Genomic DNA, 19,698 nt, shown 5'->3' on the forward strand with positions numbered 1-19,698 from the left:
CAGACATCCTGGAATGTGAAGTCAAATGGGCCTTAGGAAGCATCACTGAGAACAAAGCTAGTGGAGGTGATGGAATTCCAGTGGAGCTATTTCAAATCCTGAAAGATGATGCTATGAAAGTGCTGCACTCAATATGGCAGCAAATTTGGAAAACTCAGCAGTGGCCACAGGACTGGAAAAGGTCAGTTTTCATTCTAATCCCAAAGAAGGGCAATGCTGAAGAATGCTCAGACTATTGCACAGTTGCACTCATCTCACACGCTAGTAAAGTAATGCTCAAAATTCTCCAAGCCAGACTTCAACAGTACATGAACCATGAACTTTCAGATGTTCAAGCTGGATTTTCAAAAGGCAGAGAAACCAGAGATCAAACTGCCAACATCTGGTGGATCATTGAAAAAGCAAGAGAGTTTCAGAAAAACATCTACTTTTGCTTTATTGACTAAGCTAAAGCCTTTGACTGTGTGGATCACAACAAACTCTAGAAAATTCTTAAAGATGGAAATACCAGACCACCTGACCTGTCTCTTGAGAAATCTGTATGCAGGTCAAGAAGCAACAGTTAGAACCGGACATGCAACAACAGACTGATTCTAAATCAGGAAAGGAGTACATCAAGGCTGTATATTGTCACCCTGCTTATTTAACTTATATGCAGAGTATATCATGAGAAATGTCGGGCTGTATGAAGCATAAGCTGGAATCAAGATTGCCAAGAGAAATATCAATAACCTCAGATATGCAGATGACACCACCCTTATGGCAGAAAGTGAAGAGGAACTAAAAAGCCTCTTGATGAAAGTGAAAGAGGAGAGTGAAAAAGTTGGCTTAAAACTCAACCTTCAGAAAATGAAGATCATGGCATCCAGTCCCATCACTTCATGGCAAATAGATGGGGAAACAGTGACAGACTTTATTTTTTGGGGCTCCAGAATCACTGCAGATGGTGACTGCAGCCATGAAATTAAAAGACGCTTGCTCCTTGGAAGAAAATCTATGACAAACCTAGACAGCATATTAAAAAGCAGAGACGTTACTTTAAACAAAGTGGCAACAAAAACCACAGTCTAGGCTATGGTTTTTCCAGTAGTCATGTATGGATGTGAGAGTTGGAACATAAAGAAAACTGAGCGCTGAAGAATTAATTGATGGTTTTGAACTGTGGTGTTGGAGAAGACTCTTGAGTCCCTTGGGCTGCGCGGAGATTCAGCCAGTCAATCCTAAAGGAAATCAGTCCTGAATATTCGTTGGAAGGACTGATGTTGAAGCTGAAACTCCAGTACTTTGGCCACCTGATGCGAAGAACCAGCTCATTGGAAAAGAGCCTGATGCTGGGAAAGACTGAAGGCGGGAAGAGAAGGGTACGACGGAGGAAGAGAAGGGTACGACGGAGGATGAGATGGTTGGATGGCATCACCAACGGAATGAGTTTGAGTGGGCTTCCAGAGTTGCTGATGGGCAGGGAGGCCTGGTGTGCTGCAGCCCATGGAGTCGCCAAGAGTTGGGCATGACGGAGCGACTGAACTGACCGACTGGCTGACCAGTAGCACCGTACTGGCTTTGTCACATAACTTTTTTCTGTTATTGAAACCTTAACAAATAACCAGTACAAAACAACAAAAAGTCATTTATATTTCCATCACCTAAAGATAGCCTTTGTTAACGTCTTAATAATTTTTGTACATGCTTACACATCTATAAATATGTGTTTATCTTTTTAAAAATAGTATTGGAATTTACCCATTTCATTAGCTCATTATATTGTGGACATTTTTTGTGGTAATAGATATACATGTGAATAATTACTGAAAGACGATATATAATACATGTGAGCATTTAGTTTGATTCTAATTTTTCATTATTCTGGACTTTATTCCAGTACTTCCAATAAAATGTTGAAGAGGGATGGTGGGAGGGAGCATCCTTGCCTTGTTGCTGATCTTAGTTGGAAGACTTTCAGTTTCTCATTCATTTTGATATTAAGTGTAGATTTTTTTTAGATGTTCTTTATCAAGTTTTGTCACGTTCATTTACTGAGAGATTTTTAAATCATAAATAGGTGAACTTTTCCATGTGTTTTTTCTGCACCTGTCGATAAGATGATGTGATTTTTCTTCCTTTAGCATGTTGATGTGGTGGATTACATTAATTGATTTTTATATGGAACAAGCCCTGCATACATAGGGTAAATCCCACTTGCTTGTGGTATGTACTTTTTTAAAAAATATATTGTTAGATATCAGTTTCTGATATTTAGAGGGTTTTTATTACACCTGTTTTTATGAGAGATATTGCCTATTGCCTATATTCTTTTCTTGTAATGTCTTTGGTTTTGTTATTAGGGTAGTGATGGCTTCATAGAATGAGTTTGGAAGTATTTTCTCTGCTTCTGTCTTCTAGAAGAGAATTGATAATGATTTCCTCCTTAAATGTTTGGTAGAATTCTTCAGTGTATCCATCTGGGCCTGATGCTTTCTGTGTTGAAAGTTTATTGATTATTCAGTTTCTCTTATAGGCCTAGGTAGGTCGTCTGTTGTGTGAGTTTTGGCAGATTGTGTCTTTCAAGGAATTGGTCTATTTCATCTAGGTTATTGAATTGTGGATATAGTATTTCTTGATTTATTCCTTTATTATCCTTTTGATGTTCATGGGATTTGTAGTGGTGTCCTCAATTTAATTTTTGATATTAGTTATTTGTCTTCTTTTTCCTTGGTTACCCTTTTTAGAAACTTGTTGTTTGTATTGATCTTTCCAAAGATTGAGCGTTTAGTTTTGTTGTTTTTTTCTCCATTGATCTTCTGTTTTAAAATTCATTGATTTTAAGTGTTTCAAAATCTTCTGTTTTAAAATTCTGCTCTAATTTTGTTGCTTATTTTCTTTTGCTTTCTTTGGATTTTATTTGCTCTTCATTTTCTAGTTCCTAAAGTGAAAGCTTCCCTGGTGGCTCAGACGGTAAAGCCTCTGCCCACAATGCAAGAGACCCGGGTTCCATCCCTGGGTCGGGAGGGTCCCCAGGAGAAGGAAATGGCAGCCCACTCCGGTATTCTTGCCTGGAGAGTCCCATGGATGGAGGAGCCTGGTAGGCTATAGTCCATGGGGTGGCAAAGAGTCGGACACGACTGAGCAACTTCACTTTCTAGTTCCTAAAGTGAAAGCTTAGACTATTGGTTTTAGATCTAATGCACACAGTGCTATAAAGTACCCTTTATGTACTACTGTTGTTGCATCCCACAGATTTTTATAAGTTGTGTGTGTATGTTCATTTAATTCAGAGTTTTTAAAAATTTCCTTGTGATTTCTTCTTTGACCTGTGTGTTACTTAGAGTTGTATTGTTTAATCTCCAAGCATTTTGGATTTTCTGACTGTCTTTCCTGTTACTGATTTCTCATACAATCCTATTGTGATCTGAAAGCATACGTTGTATAATTTACATACTTTTTAATTTGTTAAGATGTCAATTATGGCCCATAATGTTGTCTGTCTTGGTAATGTACTGTGTTAAATTTAGAAGAATGTGTTCTGCAATTATTGGATTAAGTGGTCTGTAAGTATCAATTATATCTGGTTGCCCCTTTGCCTGCTGATCTGTCTGTTTCTGGAAGAGGAGTATTGAAGCCTCCCAACAGTAATAATGGATTCATCTGCTTCTTGCAGTACTGTTAGTTTCTGCCTTGCATGTTTTGATGCGTTATTGTTACATTCATGTACTTTAAGGATCGCTCTGCCCTATTCTTGAAGAATTGACTCCTTTATCATTACGTAAATAATTTTCCTTGCTCTGAAGTTTGCTGTCTCTGAAATTAGGATAGCTACTTATATTTTCTTTTGATTTGTGTTAGCACAGTATATGGTCTTTCTTCATCTGTTTACTTTTAATCTGTATGTGTGTTTATATTTAAAGTGGGTTTCTTGGAGACAGCATACTGTTTTTTGGTCTGCCCTGATAGCCTGTACTTTAATTGATATATTTACGGCATTGATGTTTAAAGTGATTATTGATATACTTGAATTAACAGCTGCTATGTTTGATACTGTTTTCTATTTGTTGCCCTTATTCTCTTTGTTTATATCTTTGTTGTCCACTCTTTTTCTGCCTTTTCTGGTTCCAGTTGAGCACTTAATAATAAATTAGTCCATTTTCTCTTCTTTCCTAACATAACAGTTATGCTTGTTTTTAGTGGATTGCCCTAGAGCTTGCAATATACCACGAATCCAGGTCCACTTTCTTGTCTTTCTTCTTTTTTGGTTTGGCTCACTGGGTCTTTGTTGTGGTACCTTTCTCTTGTGGCAGGCCATGGCCTCTAGAGCCCGTGGGCTCGGGAGTTGCAGCACCGGGCTCTCTAGAGGTGGCGCATGGGCCTAGCTACTCTGCAGCATGTGGAATCTTAGTTCCCTGACCAGGGATCAAACCCGTGTCCCCTGCATTGGAAGGCGTATTTTACTGGACCACTGGGGAAGTCCCCCACGGCCACCTTCAAATAGCACTGTAGCACCGTTGATGTTGTGCAAGTGCCGTGTAAGAGGCCTGCTTCCCCGTCCTGTCATCGCTGCCCCCGTCTCCCTTGCCCTTTTGCATGTGCATACATGTTGAGTACAGTGTTGCTGTTACTGTTTTTAACAATGTTAGCTCAGTTGAGTTCGAAGAATAAAGATTTCATTTTGCTTATTCTGTCTCTAATATTCTTCCTTTCTTTATGTTGATTAGAGTTTCTGATCTCTGTCATTTTCCTTCTTGCCAAAGAACTCCTTTTAACATTTCTTTCAAGGCATGCCCGTTGGCAACAAATTCAACTTTGGTTTGTTTGGGAAACCCTTTATTTCGCCTTCACTTTAAAGTCTACCATACCTAGGTTGATGGTATTTTTCCCTTTCAACGTGTTAAATATTTCACTCCTCTTTCATCGTTTGTGTGGTTTCTGAGAAGTTGAAATAATTATTAATTTTGTTCCTCTATAGGTAAGCTGTTTCCCATTCTCCTTTGGCTTCTTTTGAGACTTTTTCTCCTTTGTATATATAATATGTCCACCTAGGTATAGCTTTTTGTATACTTGTTTTCTAGTTCTCTGGTTTTGTGTCTGACATTAATTTCAGGAAATTCTCAGTCCTTATTGCTTCAAATATTACTTTTGTTCCTTTATCTTTCTTCTTCTGGTATTCCCATTATAAGTGTTACATGCTTTATAGATGTCCCACAGTTCTTGGATATTCTCTCTGTTCTGTATGCTTTCTTCCCCAGTATTTTTTCTCTTTGCATTTCAGTTTTGAAAGTTTCTATTGACATATCCTCAAGTTCAAGGTTTCTTTTCTCAGCCATGTCTAGTCTGCTGATGAGCCCATCAGTGATATTCGTCCTTTCTATTGACAGTGTGTTTGATCTAGAACATTACTTTTTTATTCATTCTTAGAATTTCTGCCTCTCTGCTTGTGTTACCCATTGTTTCTTACTTTTTCCATTAGAGTCTTTGGCCTATTAATCATGGTTGTTTCTTCATGGTCTGATAATTTTAGCATCCCTGCCATATCTAAGTCTGCTTCTAATGCTTTTATGTGTTTTCAAAATGTTTTTTCCTTTTAGTAAGATTAATTTTTTGTTGAAAGCTGAGCATGATGACTGGATACTAGGAACTGTAGATGTGAGATGTGCATTCTACAGTCCTATGATTAGGCCTCAGTCTTGCAGTGAGCCTGTGTGCCCGGGCTATGAACTTCGCAAGTGCTTCTCAGTAGTTCCAGCTCCTTGCCCCCCACCCCCTCTTAAAATGAGACATGATGGATGAAGGAACTGGAATTGAGTATTTCACTTCTCCCAGGTTGGATAGACTCTGATGAAACCCCAGTATATTACATAAAATAGTTTCTTTGGGAAGGTAGTCTTTGTTAAGAAGAACAGAATGTTACAATTTAAAATTGGCTATTTTTCTTCTCTCCAGAAGCAGGAGGGAATTTTTTTCCAGTGTTCACTGTGAAAACTGGGTAGAGCTCCTGGAGTTAAAACCACAAATGCGTGGTCGCCCCCCACCTCCTTCTCCCCGCACCCCCACCCCCACCCACCACCAGCCAGAAGATTTTAGGCTTGTCCTTGAACCTTCATTGGTTCATCAGTTACCGTCCAGGTTTCTTCCACTCTACCCTCACTCCCTTCCCTTGGTGATTTCTGCTCTGGTAAGTTGAGATTCTCTGATCTGTCTGTCTCTCTGATTTGCGGGCAGTGACTGGCCCTGTGGCTTCACTTTTCTGATAAACCTAAGAAGCGTTTGTTCAGCTTTTTATTTGCTGTTATTGACAGCATGGGACCTTCTAGGCTCCTTATATATGCTGAACCAGAAACTAGAAGTCTCCTTTACTTTTAAATAACACATTAGAACAGATACTTATTTTTCCAACCAAACAAAACAGTCTGCTCAACACACACATACCCCAATCTAAAATGTATATCCTCTTACTGCCCAATTCTCATTTGTTTCAGTTTGTAACTTTATGTATAGATTATCATTATTGATATTGTTCTTGAAAATACAAAAAGTTATCATTTGTTAGGGGCTTCCCTAGTAGCTCAGATGGTAAAGAATCTGCCTGCAATGCAAGAGACCCGGGTTTGATCCCTGGGTTGGAAAGGTCCCCTGGAGAAGGAAATGGCAACCCACTCCAGTACTCTTGCCTGGAGAATTCCATGGACGGAGGAGCCTGGTGGCTATAGTCCATGGGATCGCAGAGTCCGTCACAACTGTGTGACTAACTTTCATTATATCAACAATATTTACATTTAAGACCAGTAATTTTTATTGCTTTCATTAATCACAGCAATATTTTCCCTTTCTCTCCCCACCCCACCATGAATGTATTCTTTCTTGTGTCTTTTTTTCTCATGTGTTATTGGTTGACTGATTACTTATTGGCCAGTGACAATGCTCCAGAGCATGCTTTGAGACCTGGTTTCTTGTCTGACGTTGCCCTTGCAAAGACCAAGAGAGCAAATTTGAACTTTCAAAAAATGAAAGTATCATTTGTTTCTATAACACCTACCAAATGTTTCAGTTCAGTCTTTTACCTTTCGTGGTGAGTTATAATGAAGACTGTAGGCAACCAATGGGTAATTATTTATAAGAAAAGTACAAAAGTGATTACATGTTTGAAAAAAATTTTTTTCTTCACACATGAATGGTTAAGAAGTTATTAGACTCTTTGAATAATCCTTTTCCTCAAGACTCTCGACTTAGGTGTTGGGTATTACAGAGGAAAGGCCTGCTGCTGCTGCTGCTGCTGCTAAATTGCTTCAGTCGTGTCCGACTCTGTGCGACCCCATAGACGGCAGCCCAGTATCACAAAAATATTCCTCCCATGTAAACACTTGAAAACTTTGCTCCTTACTGTTGGAACTCAGAAATATCTCCTATTTGGTGAACCCTTTTGGTAAGAAGTGGCTTTATTTATAATTTATATTAAACACTGCAGCTTTTTTACAGAATCACTTTTCAATCAAGGAATTGACATTTTATTTATTATTTATTTTTTTAGGCTTACTAGGAGAGCCTGATGTAAAGGTTAGCTCTCTTACTGCTAATAACTACTCCTAAATTATCCTTCAACCATTGTTTTTAAAAATTGGAGTTAAAAAATATATATCTTTTTACTCAATTTATCTATCTACATTGTCACACATAATTGAATGCTACTCATTGATGAATAGTTAATTCAGTGGTTTGATGTAGAGATTAGAATCTGCCAAGTTAGAGAACATAGCGCTGTATTTGAGCAGGTCTGTGTTGGAACCTCAGTGGAGACTGAATTACTGGGATAGGAGCCAGTTCCCTTCTGCTAAGTGAATTAATTCCAGATGACTCTTCCAAAACAGTTGTATTTGCTTTCCCATCCAGCTCCACATTCCAGGAAAGGATTTTTAGTCATTAGGAAGTATGTACCATTGACTCCAATACAATTCACAGCGGCTTCAGCAAATACTAAACGCAGTCCTTGCCTCTAGAGACTCAGCAGTCTTTAAACTATGAACAGCCACCAGACCTGGACAGGTCTGACTTATCTGACTAAATTGCCACTTAACAGCTTCCTCTTAATTCAGTGAACTGAACAAATGCAAACTGCCTAATGCAGAGGAAGTAAATTTAAAGATTCTACATTACTACATAGGAGGTAAATTTAAAGATTCTAACTCATCTCCAAGAGACCCCATGTGGCTCAGTATTAAAGCTAAATTTCCAGGTTAAATCACAATGCTACTGCTGCTAAGTCTCTTCAGTCGTGTCCAACCCTGTGCAACCCCATAGACAGCAGCCCACCAGGCTCCCCTGTCCCTGGGATTCTCCAGGCAAGAACACTGGAATGGGTTGCCATTTCCTTTTCCAATGTATGAAAGTGAAAAGTGAAAGTGAAGTCACTCAGTCGTGCCTGACTCTTCACGAGCCCCTGCATTGTAGCCCACCAGGCTCCTCCGTCCATGGGACTTTCCAGGCAAGAGTACTGGAGTGGGTTGCCATTTCCTTCTCCATAAATCACAATAAATGTAACTTAATAGACACATTCATAGACACGTACTTCAGTTAAAAAGAAAATAACACTTGCCATATGTTGTTTTCAAACATAGTGATACTGAATGACTAAGAATGAAGGGCTGGAAAAAGGTATATTAGGCAAATACTAACCAAAAGAAAACTGGGATAGTAATTGTAATATCAGACAAAATAGAATTGAGGTGAAAAACATTAAAGGGACAAGAAGAACCTTTAATAATAAAAGGAACAGTTTATCAAGACAAGATAGGGATCATGAACTTGTGTGCACCTGGCAGACTCTTCATCTGCATAAAGCAGAATTGACAGAGTTATAAGGAAAAGCTGACAAGTCTATAGCCATATTAAAGACTTTAAAACATCTCCTTTAGAAACTGATAGAAAAAGCAACCAAAAAAGGATTGAGTAACACAGTTAACAAGGTTGATCAAATGCCATATATTGAGGAATAACCTTGTATCCGACAAGGAGTATGTAAGTTTTTAAGCAAATGTGAAAGAATTATTTAAAAAACCCTTATGTTAAGCCATTAAAAAAAGTGTTGAAAATCCCACAACATCAATAATACAGACTGTATATGCTGTGATACAGTGCAATAAAATTAGAAATCAACAACAGAGCCAGCTTAAGAAACATTTGGAAACAGGAAAAAAAAAGTGTCCTAAATAATCCTTGAGTTAAAGCACAAATCATAGTTCAAAACTAGTAAGCAAATAGAGCTAGTCAGTTATGAAAGTGCTTTCTATCATTACTTACAGGGTGCAGCTCATTCACTTTGAGCCCTAGACGATTTTATTAGAAAACAAAATAGACACTAAATAAGCTAAGCAGTCAGTTCAAGAAACTAGCAGAAAAACAACAGGGTGCTCTCAAAGTAAAAGGATGAAAATAACAAGGAAAAGGGCAGAAATTAGTAGGGGAAAAAAAATGATCAACCGAACCAAAAGTGGGTCATTTTTATTTATCTAATAAAATAGACAAACCTCTCACTGAACCCATAAAGGATACAAGAGAGAAGGCAACAAATATATAAGGAATAAAAAAGAAAATAACCACAGATATAACAGAGACTTTTAAATTAAGAGAATGCCATGAAAAGCTGCAAACAAAAAAATTTGAAAACCTTAATAAAAATTTTCTAGGGAAAACAGCTCAAATTTACTTAAGAAAAATTAGAAAGCCTATATGTAGATCATTAATGCTTACAGAAATTAAGCAGTAATCACCCCCTCTCTCCAACAGAAAGATCCCAAGATTAGACTAGATGGATTTTACCGAAATTTCCAAAAATATATATTCTTATCTTGAACTGTTTTAGAGAAAGGATAACTACACACTTCTTGTAAGGTCAGTATAGTCTTATTTCAGCAAACAACACACTTTTTCTATAAGGGCCAGATAATAACTACTCCAGATATAGAAGCCATATGGGCTCTCTCACAAATATGGCTCTGTCGTTATAATGTGAATGCTCTCATAGGCAGTACTTAAATGAATTAGCCATGGCTATGTTCCAGTGAAACTTAATTTACAGAAACCAGTGGTAGAACAGATTTGGACTGTGGGCCATAGTTTGCTATGGACTGAGGAAAGTTATGACCAACTTAGACAGCATATTAAAAAGCAGAGACATTACTTTGTCAACAAAGGTCCGTCTAGTCAAGGCTATGGTTTTTCCAGTAGTCATGTATGGATGTGAGAGTTGGACTATAAGAAAGCTGAGTGCTGAAGAATCGATGCTTTTGAACTGTGGTGTTGGAGAAGACTCTTGAAAGTCCTTTGGACTGCAAGGAGATCCAACCAGTTCATCCTAAAGGCGATTGGTCCTGGGTGTTCATTGGAAGGACTGATGTTGAAGCTGAAACTCCAATACTTTGGCCATCTGATGCAGAGAGCTGACTCATTTGAAAAGACTCTGATGCTGGTGGGAAAGAGTGAAGGCAGTAGGAGAAGGGGATGACAGAGGATGAGACGGTTGGATGGCATCACTGACTCGATGGACGTGGGTTTGGGTAGACTCCGGCAGTTGGCAATGGACAGGGAGGCCTGGCATGCTGCGGTTCACGGGGTCGCAAAGAGTAGGGCACGACTGAGCGACAACTGGAACTGGACTCCTGATCTTGATACTTAGAAATAAGAGTCAGTTCTCACCTATGAACATGGATGTGAAAATCCTAAGTGAAATAACTGCAGATAGAATCTTATGCTTTGTCAAAGTATCACACAACTCGGTTATCCCAAGAGTACAAGGATAGTTCACTCTTGGGAAATATGTTTATGTAATTTATTTTACTGAGATTAAAATAGATAAAATCACCATACCAGTCAATGAAGAAAAATTGTTTATTAAAATTCAGTACCCTTTCATCTTAAAAGCTGTAAGCAAACATAAAAGGAATTTCCTTAACTTGATAGAGTATCTAATAAAACCTCCAGCAAACATCATATTTTTGAAAATTTCAAAGCATCCCCCATGGCAGATAGGAATAAGACAGTTATGATTGCTATCATGCTGCCATTTATTATTGATCTGTGGTCCTAGCCACTTCAGTTAAGACAAAAATAAAGAGTCAAAAGGAAGAAGCAAATTACCATTATTTGCAGATGGTCTGATCATTAATTATGAAAAACCATAGGTTTCCTCATGCAGACATTTGCATTAGAGTTGTTGCCCTGAACTCCTTTTAGGCCTGGGCTTATTGCTTTTGATAGAGGAAGATTTTATACTACAGCTCCTTGAGAGTTCAGAATTTTTCTTTGGGAATATGGAGTTTTCCTGAGAGAGCTGCCTTTGAAATCAAGGAGAGTAGCAGAAAGCTTTCAGATACAGGTTCCAGCATACCTGACTAAAAGTGGCTTTAACAGCAGCAGTTATTTTCCTGACGTAAGAGGTCTAGGGGTCGGCCATTACCCTGTTGCTCCAGCGGCTCAGGGGTCAGGACTTTGGTTCACTTCTCATTGATTTTCTAGGCCTTTCCCTTACAATGACAAGATGACGCTTGCAGCTCCAAGTTTCAAATCCCCACCTGAGAAGCAGGGAGGTATAGGGTTTCTTTTTGTACAGCTCTTTTTATCATGATGGGAAATCTTTCCCAGAAGCCTCTGAGAAACATTCCTCTCAGGAACCATTGACCCAGAATTGCGTCACACACAGTACCCCTAAACCTGTCACTGCAGAGGGCAGCAGACCTCCCTTAGTGGTTCAGGTGTGCCAAAGTTCTCACCTGAACAGAATCGGGCTTACTGGTAGCAGGGAGGAAGGGAGAATGCTTGTGGGCTAGATAGCCATCTGTCTGCCGCAGTGTCCACCTGAGTGTGAAAAATTGGTTTCAGGAGGTGGTGGTACACTTTATGCCCATCCAAACTAAGCACAAAGCCAGGGATCTTTGTGGTGGGCCACTATTTTAGGGGAGGTTCAAAGGCCCATCAAGGGGAGCTTCCCAGTGGCTCCGTGGCAAAGAATCCACCTGCCACACAGGAGACACAGGAGAGGCCAGTTCCATCTCTGGGTCGGGAAAATCCCCTGGAGGAGGAAGTGGCAACCCACTCCAGTGTTCTTGCCTGGAGCGTCCCATGAACAGAGAAGCTTGGAGGGCTGCAGTCCAGGGGGTCACAGAGTCGGTCACGACTGAGTGTGCACATGCAGAATGTACGCTTCAGAGGCCTGACACATCAGTTCCTCTGCCTGGACCTCAGGGACACCCCCTGGAGACTGAGGGGAGGACGAGACACTGGGGTATCCCTTGTCATTCCAGCCCTTTCCAGTAAGTACTTCCAATCCCAGTAAAACACTGCCAAGGAAAAAAGACATTTGCATTTTTTTCCTTTTTAAAACGTAGACAGTTGCTCAATTAATTTATGTTATACTAGACCTCAAAAGTGTTAGAATTGATATTGTAAACTTTGAAGTTCGAGAGACTACTCGCCTGCATGTGGTTGAATAACAAAAGACAGCGGCTACTTTATTTGAAATTTTTAAATAAAAACTTCTCTGGATTGGGGGCTTTTGACAGTACCGATTGAAATTGTAACTGCTTTCATATGATTATGAGAAAAACAGGCTATACCAGCACTGTGACTGGACCAAGCTTACATATACTCTGAATCAAGTCTTAGCCCCAAATGATACTGAGCCAAGTATCTGTCAAATGTGATCCTGACACCTATCCTGACCTGCGTGCAAGAATCATGTGAGAGATAAAAATATCTCTGTCCAGTTGCTTGTGGCAGCATTAGAGAGAGAGCTAGGATATGAAAGTGGGACTGTGGAAGGTTGTGAAAAAGTAAATTGGTTACAGTAAACACTGTCTCGAAGAACCTTTGCCTCTGAGGAATCATCCTCTTACTAGCACTGTGGTTTTAAAGAACCAAAATCCTATTCTTAGAAAAGAAGAGCCTCCTCTTGAGAAAACTGCTAAAGCCAAATTTTAAAAACTGATAAAGGAACATTTCTTTGCTTTTAATGTAGATAATACTGTAGATAAGGTAGAATCACCTTAGATAGAATTCCCCCAAGTAGATCTCCTGAGTGTTAGAATAAAACTTGAAAGAAACATTTAAGGAACAAATAAAACTATTGTTGATTTGAAGTAATTAATTAGACTAATTAGAAGTGAAAATATATGCCACTGAATTTCAGTGTACAGATGACAGCATTATTTGATTTACATTAGACTATAAAAATGCATCTATTTCATTAAGAAAAAAATGCTTTTATATGTTTCCTAACTGCCTCTAACACAGAGTAAATCATAGAAACATATTGGTGTTGAATGCAGAAATTACTATAATTAATTAAAAGTTTTAAATAAATTATATGTATTGTCATAATATTAAGATGATTTATGCCCTTAAAATTTGGAGAGTATTTCCTTTTCTGTACTTTGTTTTCATTAAGAAGAATAAAAATTGAACAGTGACTGCTGAAGAGACCTCTTTTCCACTTTGCAGAAGAGAAATGTGAATGATGTTCTGTGAGCCTCTAGCAGTCGTCCTTGTGCTGCCCCCTCTCCCAGCCTGCCTCGGGCCTGCCCCCCCTGCAGCCTGGCAGCTCTGCTCCTGGGCCCTGTCAGAGGCGGCCTGTGGCAAGTGACAGGTGACTCCTCTCAGAAGCTGATCTGCGCGATCTGAGCGCGTTTGGGTGGCCTCGGACCAGAGACCAGCGCTGGCTTTCCAGATGAGCATAGCCTGTCAGCTCGTCCCACTTGTCCAGGCAGCTTCATTGGTTAATTCATGCAGTCCTACCTAGCTAGTCTTAGCTGGCTGTGGAGTGCAATTATTTCTGAAAATGTAGAAAAGCAGTTTAAATGAGAAAAGGTACACATTTGCATTCAAGTAGACCAAAAGCCACATGGGGAAAAGAATGGAGAAACAAGCATGTTGGCAAGAGAAAGGAAAATAATTCATTGACAGATAATTAGCAAAAATTAATTTCAAAATATAGCTCACCCAGGGATCTATGCCTTTGAATTGGCTTCTATTGTTTCTATTATTAAATATCTCTAAAGAACTTTTGGAGAACTTATTTAAAATTTTTGTTCATTCTGTACAAACATGCTGAGCACCTGTTGTGTTTAGAAAGTATATTTGCCTATTTCTTTTAATGTATTGTACAAAATAATATGGCAGTTGTAGTAAAAAACAAATTACTGCATGCATTTCCGAAAAGCTAAAAAGACATAGCCTGATCCAAAAGCAAAGTGGATGCCTCCATAGATCAGAAACAGAGCAGAACTGCAGAGGAAAGTCACAGCCTGCGTGGCCTTGGTTGGTGGTGGTTGAAGCCCTTGGAGTGAGGGGGAGGTCAGGGGCCTGATGGAAAGGACACCAGGAGCTGAGACCTGGCAAGGTGTGGGCCCGGGAAGGGAGAGGGCACAGCACAGCGCGCCATGCAGGGTGCGGCGGCTCTGCAGGGCTCCCTGGGTCCCCTCGGAGCAGGCGCCCTAAAGCGCCACCCTGGAGAGCCCCTGACAGCAGCACCACAAATAAGCCCTTCACCAGCTGGAACGTGAATTATTTATCAGCTTCAGATGGAATGAATATTATAGCATGACCTGATAAAGAACGTAAATATGTTCAGGATGCTCAAAAAAATAAAGGAATAACTTCTATTTTAAAAGAACAACAACAACAACAAAATCATGGAAACAAAGGTATCCATAATGGAAACAAGTAGATATACATAGATATGAAAAATATGAAATAAAAAAGGGACTAGAAATGAATAGCTTTATCCAGGATATGGTTGAAAAGTAAATTAGTAAATTGGAATATACAGAAAAGTTCACATATAATGCATCAGAAAGACACAGATTTATTAAAAAAAAAAAAAAAAAGACTGATGAGATAATCATTGTATTTACTACAGAAGCCTAACCTCTGTGTAAAGTTGCCGTCTCCCCATCATTCTCTGTCTATCACATGCTCTGTGCATTCCTGTCATAAAACTGGTGATTTAGCAGAATTACCCGGACTGTGTTTTTGTTGACTTGACCGCTTTGCTGTGCTCCTGCTGGGTGCTAAACTCTGTTCTGGACTTAGAGTGTACAGACAGCCAAGAACAAGTGAGATGAGGGTCTTATTCTCATGCAACTTGAGTTCTAGCGTATTCATCACTGTGCCTCTGGCATCTGCACCACTGTCTGGCTCAGATTAGGCGTTCCTTTTACATTGGTGAGTGAATGGGTAAGTGACCGGAGTAACTCCTACCTCAGCATGTCTTTGGTATGGCTGTGGCCTCGCTTGTTTGGCCAGTTTGCAAGGGTGAGAGACCTGGAGAGGAGAGGAGGACTTTCTTCCCAGAGCATACCCTGCCCTTTCCAGGCTGTGACCCCAAGAACACACTGTTACAGCTCCCTCAGACCTGGGGTCCACCTGAGCTGTGTCCTCTTGCTTTTTACTTCTGTTTTACAATTTACTTCTGTTTTACAGGTTAGTCTAGAAGATTCAGAATGAGACCAGCACTGCAAGCAATGTCAATGCACACGTTTTTCTTTTTTCTTTTTCAGGCTGGAGTAAAAGGGACATTGGGAAGATTAGTTGGAATTTTTGAGGTAAATCTGTTAAAATCTTTGGTGCAATTGGCATTATATTAATAACCATATATATCTTGACCATAGACCATTCAGACTTCTGTAACAAAGATGCCAGAAATTGGGTGGCTTATAAACAATAGAAACTGATTCCTAGGAAGTCCAAATAAAGGTGCGAGCAGATTCAGTGTCTGGTGAGGACCCCCTTCCTGGTTCATAGACAGCTGTTTCTCTGTGTTCTCACATAGCAGAGAAGGGACCAAACACCTCTAGGGTCTGTTTTATAAGAACACTAATTGCATTCATGAGGGTCATCTGTCATAACCCAGTCACCTCCCACTGTCCCCACTTCCTGATACCATTACCTTGGGGGTTAGGATTTCAACATGAAATTGGGGTGGGGTTAGCGGGGTTGGCTCAGATGGTAAAGCATCTGCCTGCAATGTGGAAGACCCGGTTCAACCCCTGGGTCGGGAAGATCCCCTGGAGAAGGAAATGGCAACCCACTCCAGTACTCTTGCCTGGAAAATTCCACGGACGGAGGAGCGTGGTAGGCTACAGTCCATGGGGTTGCAAAGAGTCGGACACGACTGAGCAACTTTGCTTTGCTTTCTAGCAGGGACATAAACACTGTCCATTGCTGTCCTTTTTTTTTTTTTTTTTTAATTTTCTTTTGGCCATGTGGAATCTCAGTTCCCTGATCAGGGATCGAGCCTGTACTCCCTGCACTGGGAGTTCAGAGTCTTATCCACTGGACCACCACAGAAGTCCCCATTGCAGTCTTCATCTGGGAAAGATGCCATCTTTGTTTCACCAAGTTTTCAAAGCAGTGCAGCACCAGGAGAGAATACTGTGCCTTAGAATCCCATTAATCTCCTCCGTACAGCTAGAATTACTTGTAAGAATTGTTTTCCCATCTCTACCTCTCTTCCTCTCCTCCCAAGATGTGAGAAGGGGTAGATAAATGAGGAGACAGGAGAAAGAGGAGGTGAGCAACTGCAGCAGAAGCGACTAACGAGCACTTACTGGAGTAGGGATTTGGAGAAAGTCGGAAATCAGGGGATAAAGATGAGCAGGGCTAATAGGAGGAGGGGCCATGTGTGAGGTAATCAGCTTGCTTGCGTGAATGGGCCCTCCACCCATCACAGTCTCTTATTTTTCTGCTGTGATAACTAGTTAAATGTGCTTCATACCTTTTCTCAAGAGGTCCCCAATCCTTTTCTCAGTATTTTTGAGAAGTTGCTTTTTAGGGAAGAAGAAGGAAAAACCAGGGTAAAGCCTTGGCTTTGGAAGCCCAGCCAAAGAGCTCACCCTCTGATTCAAGCGTGGCATGTTTTCAGTGGGCTAGCTGGCGCTATTCCGTATCTGATTGTCGGACGACAAAAGTAAAAGGAGTCCTTGGATCTGAGCTCTCTGGACATATGCAGTAGATTCTGTTTCATTTATGTAATCTCAGCTCTCTAAGGAAAGACTCTCTGTCCCTCTCTTTCTGCCCTTCAGAACCAGGAGAGGAAGCATAGAACGTATGTCTATGTGCTCATTGTCACAGAAGTGCTGGAAGACTGGGAAGACTCGGTCAGCATTGGTAAGTTGTCCCCAGATGGCCTCCCAAGAGCTCTCACGACCAGCCTTGGCCACACTGCAGCTCTTTACCCAGAACCACAGGCGAGAGCCTGATAAAGAAATAACAGAAGGATGTGTTTAAATAAGCATGTCTGTTTTTGAACTTGTGAAAAGTACTATTATATTTTTAAATGTTTAAAAGGAAGCTGAAGTTGGATGCATAGTCAACAATTAGAGACAAGGCCCATAAAAATAAAACCAGAATTGGATTTTTCTAAAACCAAATTGGATCCTCCCAAGCAGATATTAATCGTGGCCTCTACATTGCTAGGCTTGCTGCTGGCCACTGACCCCCAGTGAGAGCAGGACTGCGGCTGTTCTTGCGATGCTTATTCACATTGTTGGAGGAAACTGTGACTTCAGTGTTGGGAGCCCTCCCTCCAGAGCTGTGTAGTAGGGGCAGAATGGTGGGAGTAACTGGAAACTACCGGTTACATTCGTGTTACCCTTGAGGTGAGCTCGCCTCTTCTCCTAAGGAGCCATTTCCAGTGATCCCAGATCAGTTGTGTGTATATATATCTTTTGACCTAAAAAGTGAGGTGATTTAATGATTGGTTCATGGTTTTAATCTTTGAGCTCTGAAGGAAAGGCATAGAAAAACATAAAATTGATTTAATTTCTGTTATAAATTTGGCAAATAGAACTTACTTATGGCTTCGCCATCGTGCCTCTCAGCACTGTTGATCTGGACATTTCAGGGCCTTTCAGTTTTTAGTTGCTTTGTATTTGATAAGAATGCAGTAAGCTTAAGTATAAATAAATTTGGTGAGGGGGTATTAAAAATAGACTCTTTGATAGCTGGTGCTGGGGCCAGAGATGAGTGTGGTATGGCAGGCCCTGTCCTCAGACTACTCTCTTGGGTCAGAGTTGTACACTTGTGATACTGATTTTTAAGGCACCATTGCTCTATTAACATCCAAACAAGCCTGTCACCTGTACTCCTGCTGAGAATTGACCCTAATAAAACTATCTAAAATATGTTTTAGATAGCTAACAGGGAATAAGCCTGTTAGCCTTTTCACATAAGCCATTTTCAGGTGAAAAATTGGGTCTTAAAATATACAGGTCAGTGAATGACAAGTGATCCAGGGTCCATTCATCTGATGGAATGTTAGGCAGCTGTTACATACATACTTATGAAAGCTGTGTACCATGGAGAAGTGCTTATGAGACTGAGTAGGTGAATGAAAACAGGGTATAGAATTATGTGTATACTATTTAAGACTACATCAAAATAGGAATTTGAAATGAAAGCAAAGATGAGGTACTGGTTTTCACCTGAAGACCTGGCAGTGACAAACAGTTAACAGTGCTGGCAGGAGTGTGGTGAAACTGACATTCCAGCACAGAAGCAGGGCTGGGGGTCAGCACATCCTTCCTGGAAGGCTGTTTGGCAGTGCATGTCCCTAGCCATATAAGGTTCAGATTTTTAAAACTGTAGCATTCTTTATAGTAATTAAAATAGCAGGCTATTGATGTCCAGTGGCGGAAAAATAGTTAAGTGAATGACGTTACATCCATGCTAGACAGTGTAACACAACCACTACGTGTCATACTGAGAAGAATGCTTAAGAAGCAGTGTGAAGTGAGAAAGAAGCAACAACAACAGTAATAGCGCATTGTCTTACAGCACGTACTGTGTGCTAGGCATTTTACGTATTACCTCTCACAGCAGACTTGAGAGATAAGTACTGTTGATTATCTCTGTTTCATAGAGGAGGAAAGAGGGGCACAGAGGTTCAGTAACTTGCCCAAGCCTGCGTGGCTGATTAGAGCCTTTGATGTGACTGGAGCCCAGCAGATTAGCATCAGCGTCCATGTTCCCAACAGCAGCACTCTATCAGGGCTTCCGAGGAATTTGGAGCACCTTAAAGCGTGATCCCAATTATAATTGTTGAGATAGCTGTGTCTTTTTCAAATAAGGTGAAAGATAAGCAAATGCACTAAGGTATTAAGAGTAGTTACTTCTAGTTTGTAAGATTACAGGTAATTATCTTGTTCTTTATGCTTGCTTCTGTTTTTCCCAGTTTTAACCAATGATCTTTTGGTAGCTTTGTCAGAGAAAAAATAATAAAGAATTTTAAAACTTGCATTTGAAAAAATTTTTGAAATACGCTGAAAATAGTGATTGTGTTGAGATTATGTTTTCCTCTTTTTAAGAAAATATTTTCTTTACTGTAGATACATCATTCTTTTTATTATTTTTGGCTGCGCTAGGTCTTCACTGCTGCGCCCAGGCCTTCTCTGGTTGCAGCGAGTGGGGGCTTCACTTCGTCGCTGTGCTTGGGCGTCTCCCTGCGGCGTCCTCTCTTGTGGAGCATGGGCTCCAGGCGCTCGGGCTCCACTGGGTGCAGCACGCAGGCTCAGTAGCCATGGCTCGCAGGCTTAGTTGCTTGGCAGCATGAGGAATCTTTTTCTTTTTTTTAGTTATTTATATTTGGCTGTGCCGGGTCTTAGTTGCATTGTGTGGGATCTTTATTGTGGCGCACAGGCTCTCTAGTTGTGGTTCTTGGGCTCC

At 40.4% G+C, this 19,698-nt stretch overlaps 1 protein-coding gene across 1 annotated transcript in view; it reads left to right on the plus strand.

The window, feature by feature from the left end:
- Positions 1–19,698, plus strand: part of NUDT3 (nudix hydrolase 3) — a 113,373-nt gene that overhangs the window by 84,216 nt on the left and 9,459 nt on the right. The window contains exons 3-4 of the mRNA XM_040249075.1: positions 15,534–15,578; positions 17,058–17,142. Of these exons, the coding sequence (XP_040105009.1) occupies positions 15,534–15,578; positions 17,058–17,142 (130 nt within the window). The remainder of the gene's footprint in view (positions 1–15,533; positions 15,579–17,057; positions 17,143–19,698) is intronic.

Source organism: Oryx dammah, unplaced genomic scaffold (assembly GCF_014754425.2).
Source record: "Oryx dammah isolate SB20612 unplaced genomic scaffold, SCBI_Odam_1.1 HiC_scaffold_11, whole genome shotgun sequence".
Classification (NCBI taxonomy): domain Eukaryota; kingdom Metazoa; phylum Chordata; class Mammalia; order Artiodactyla; family Bovidae; genus Oryx; species Oryx dammah.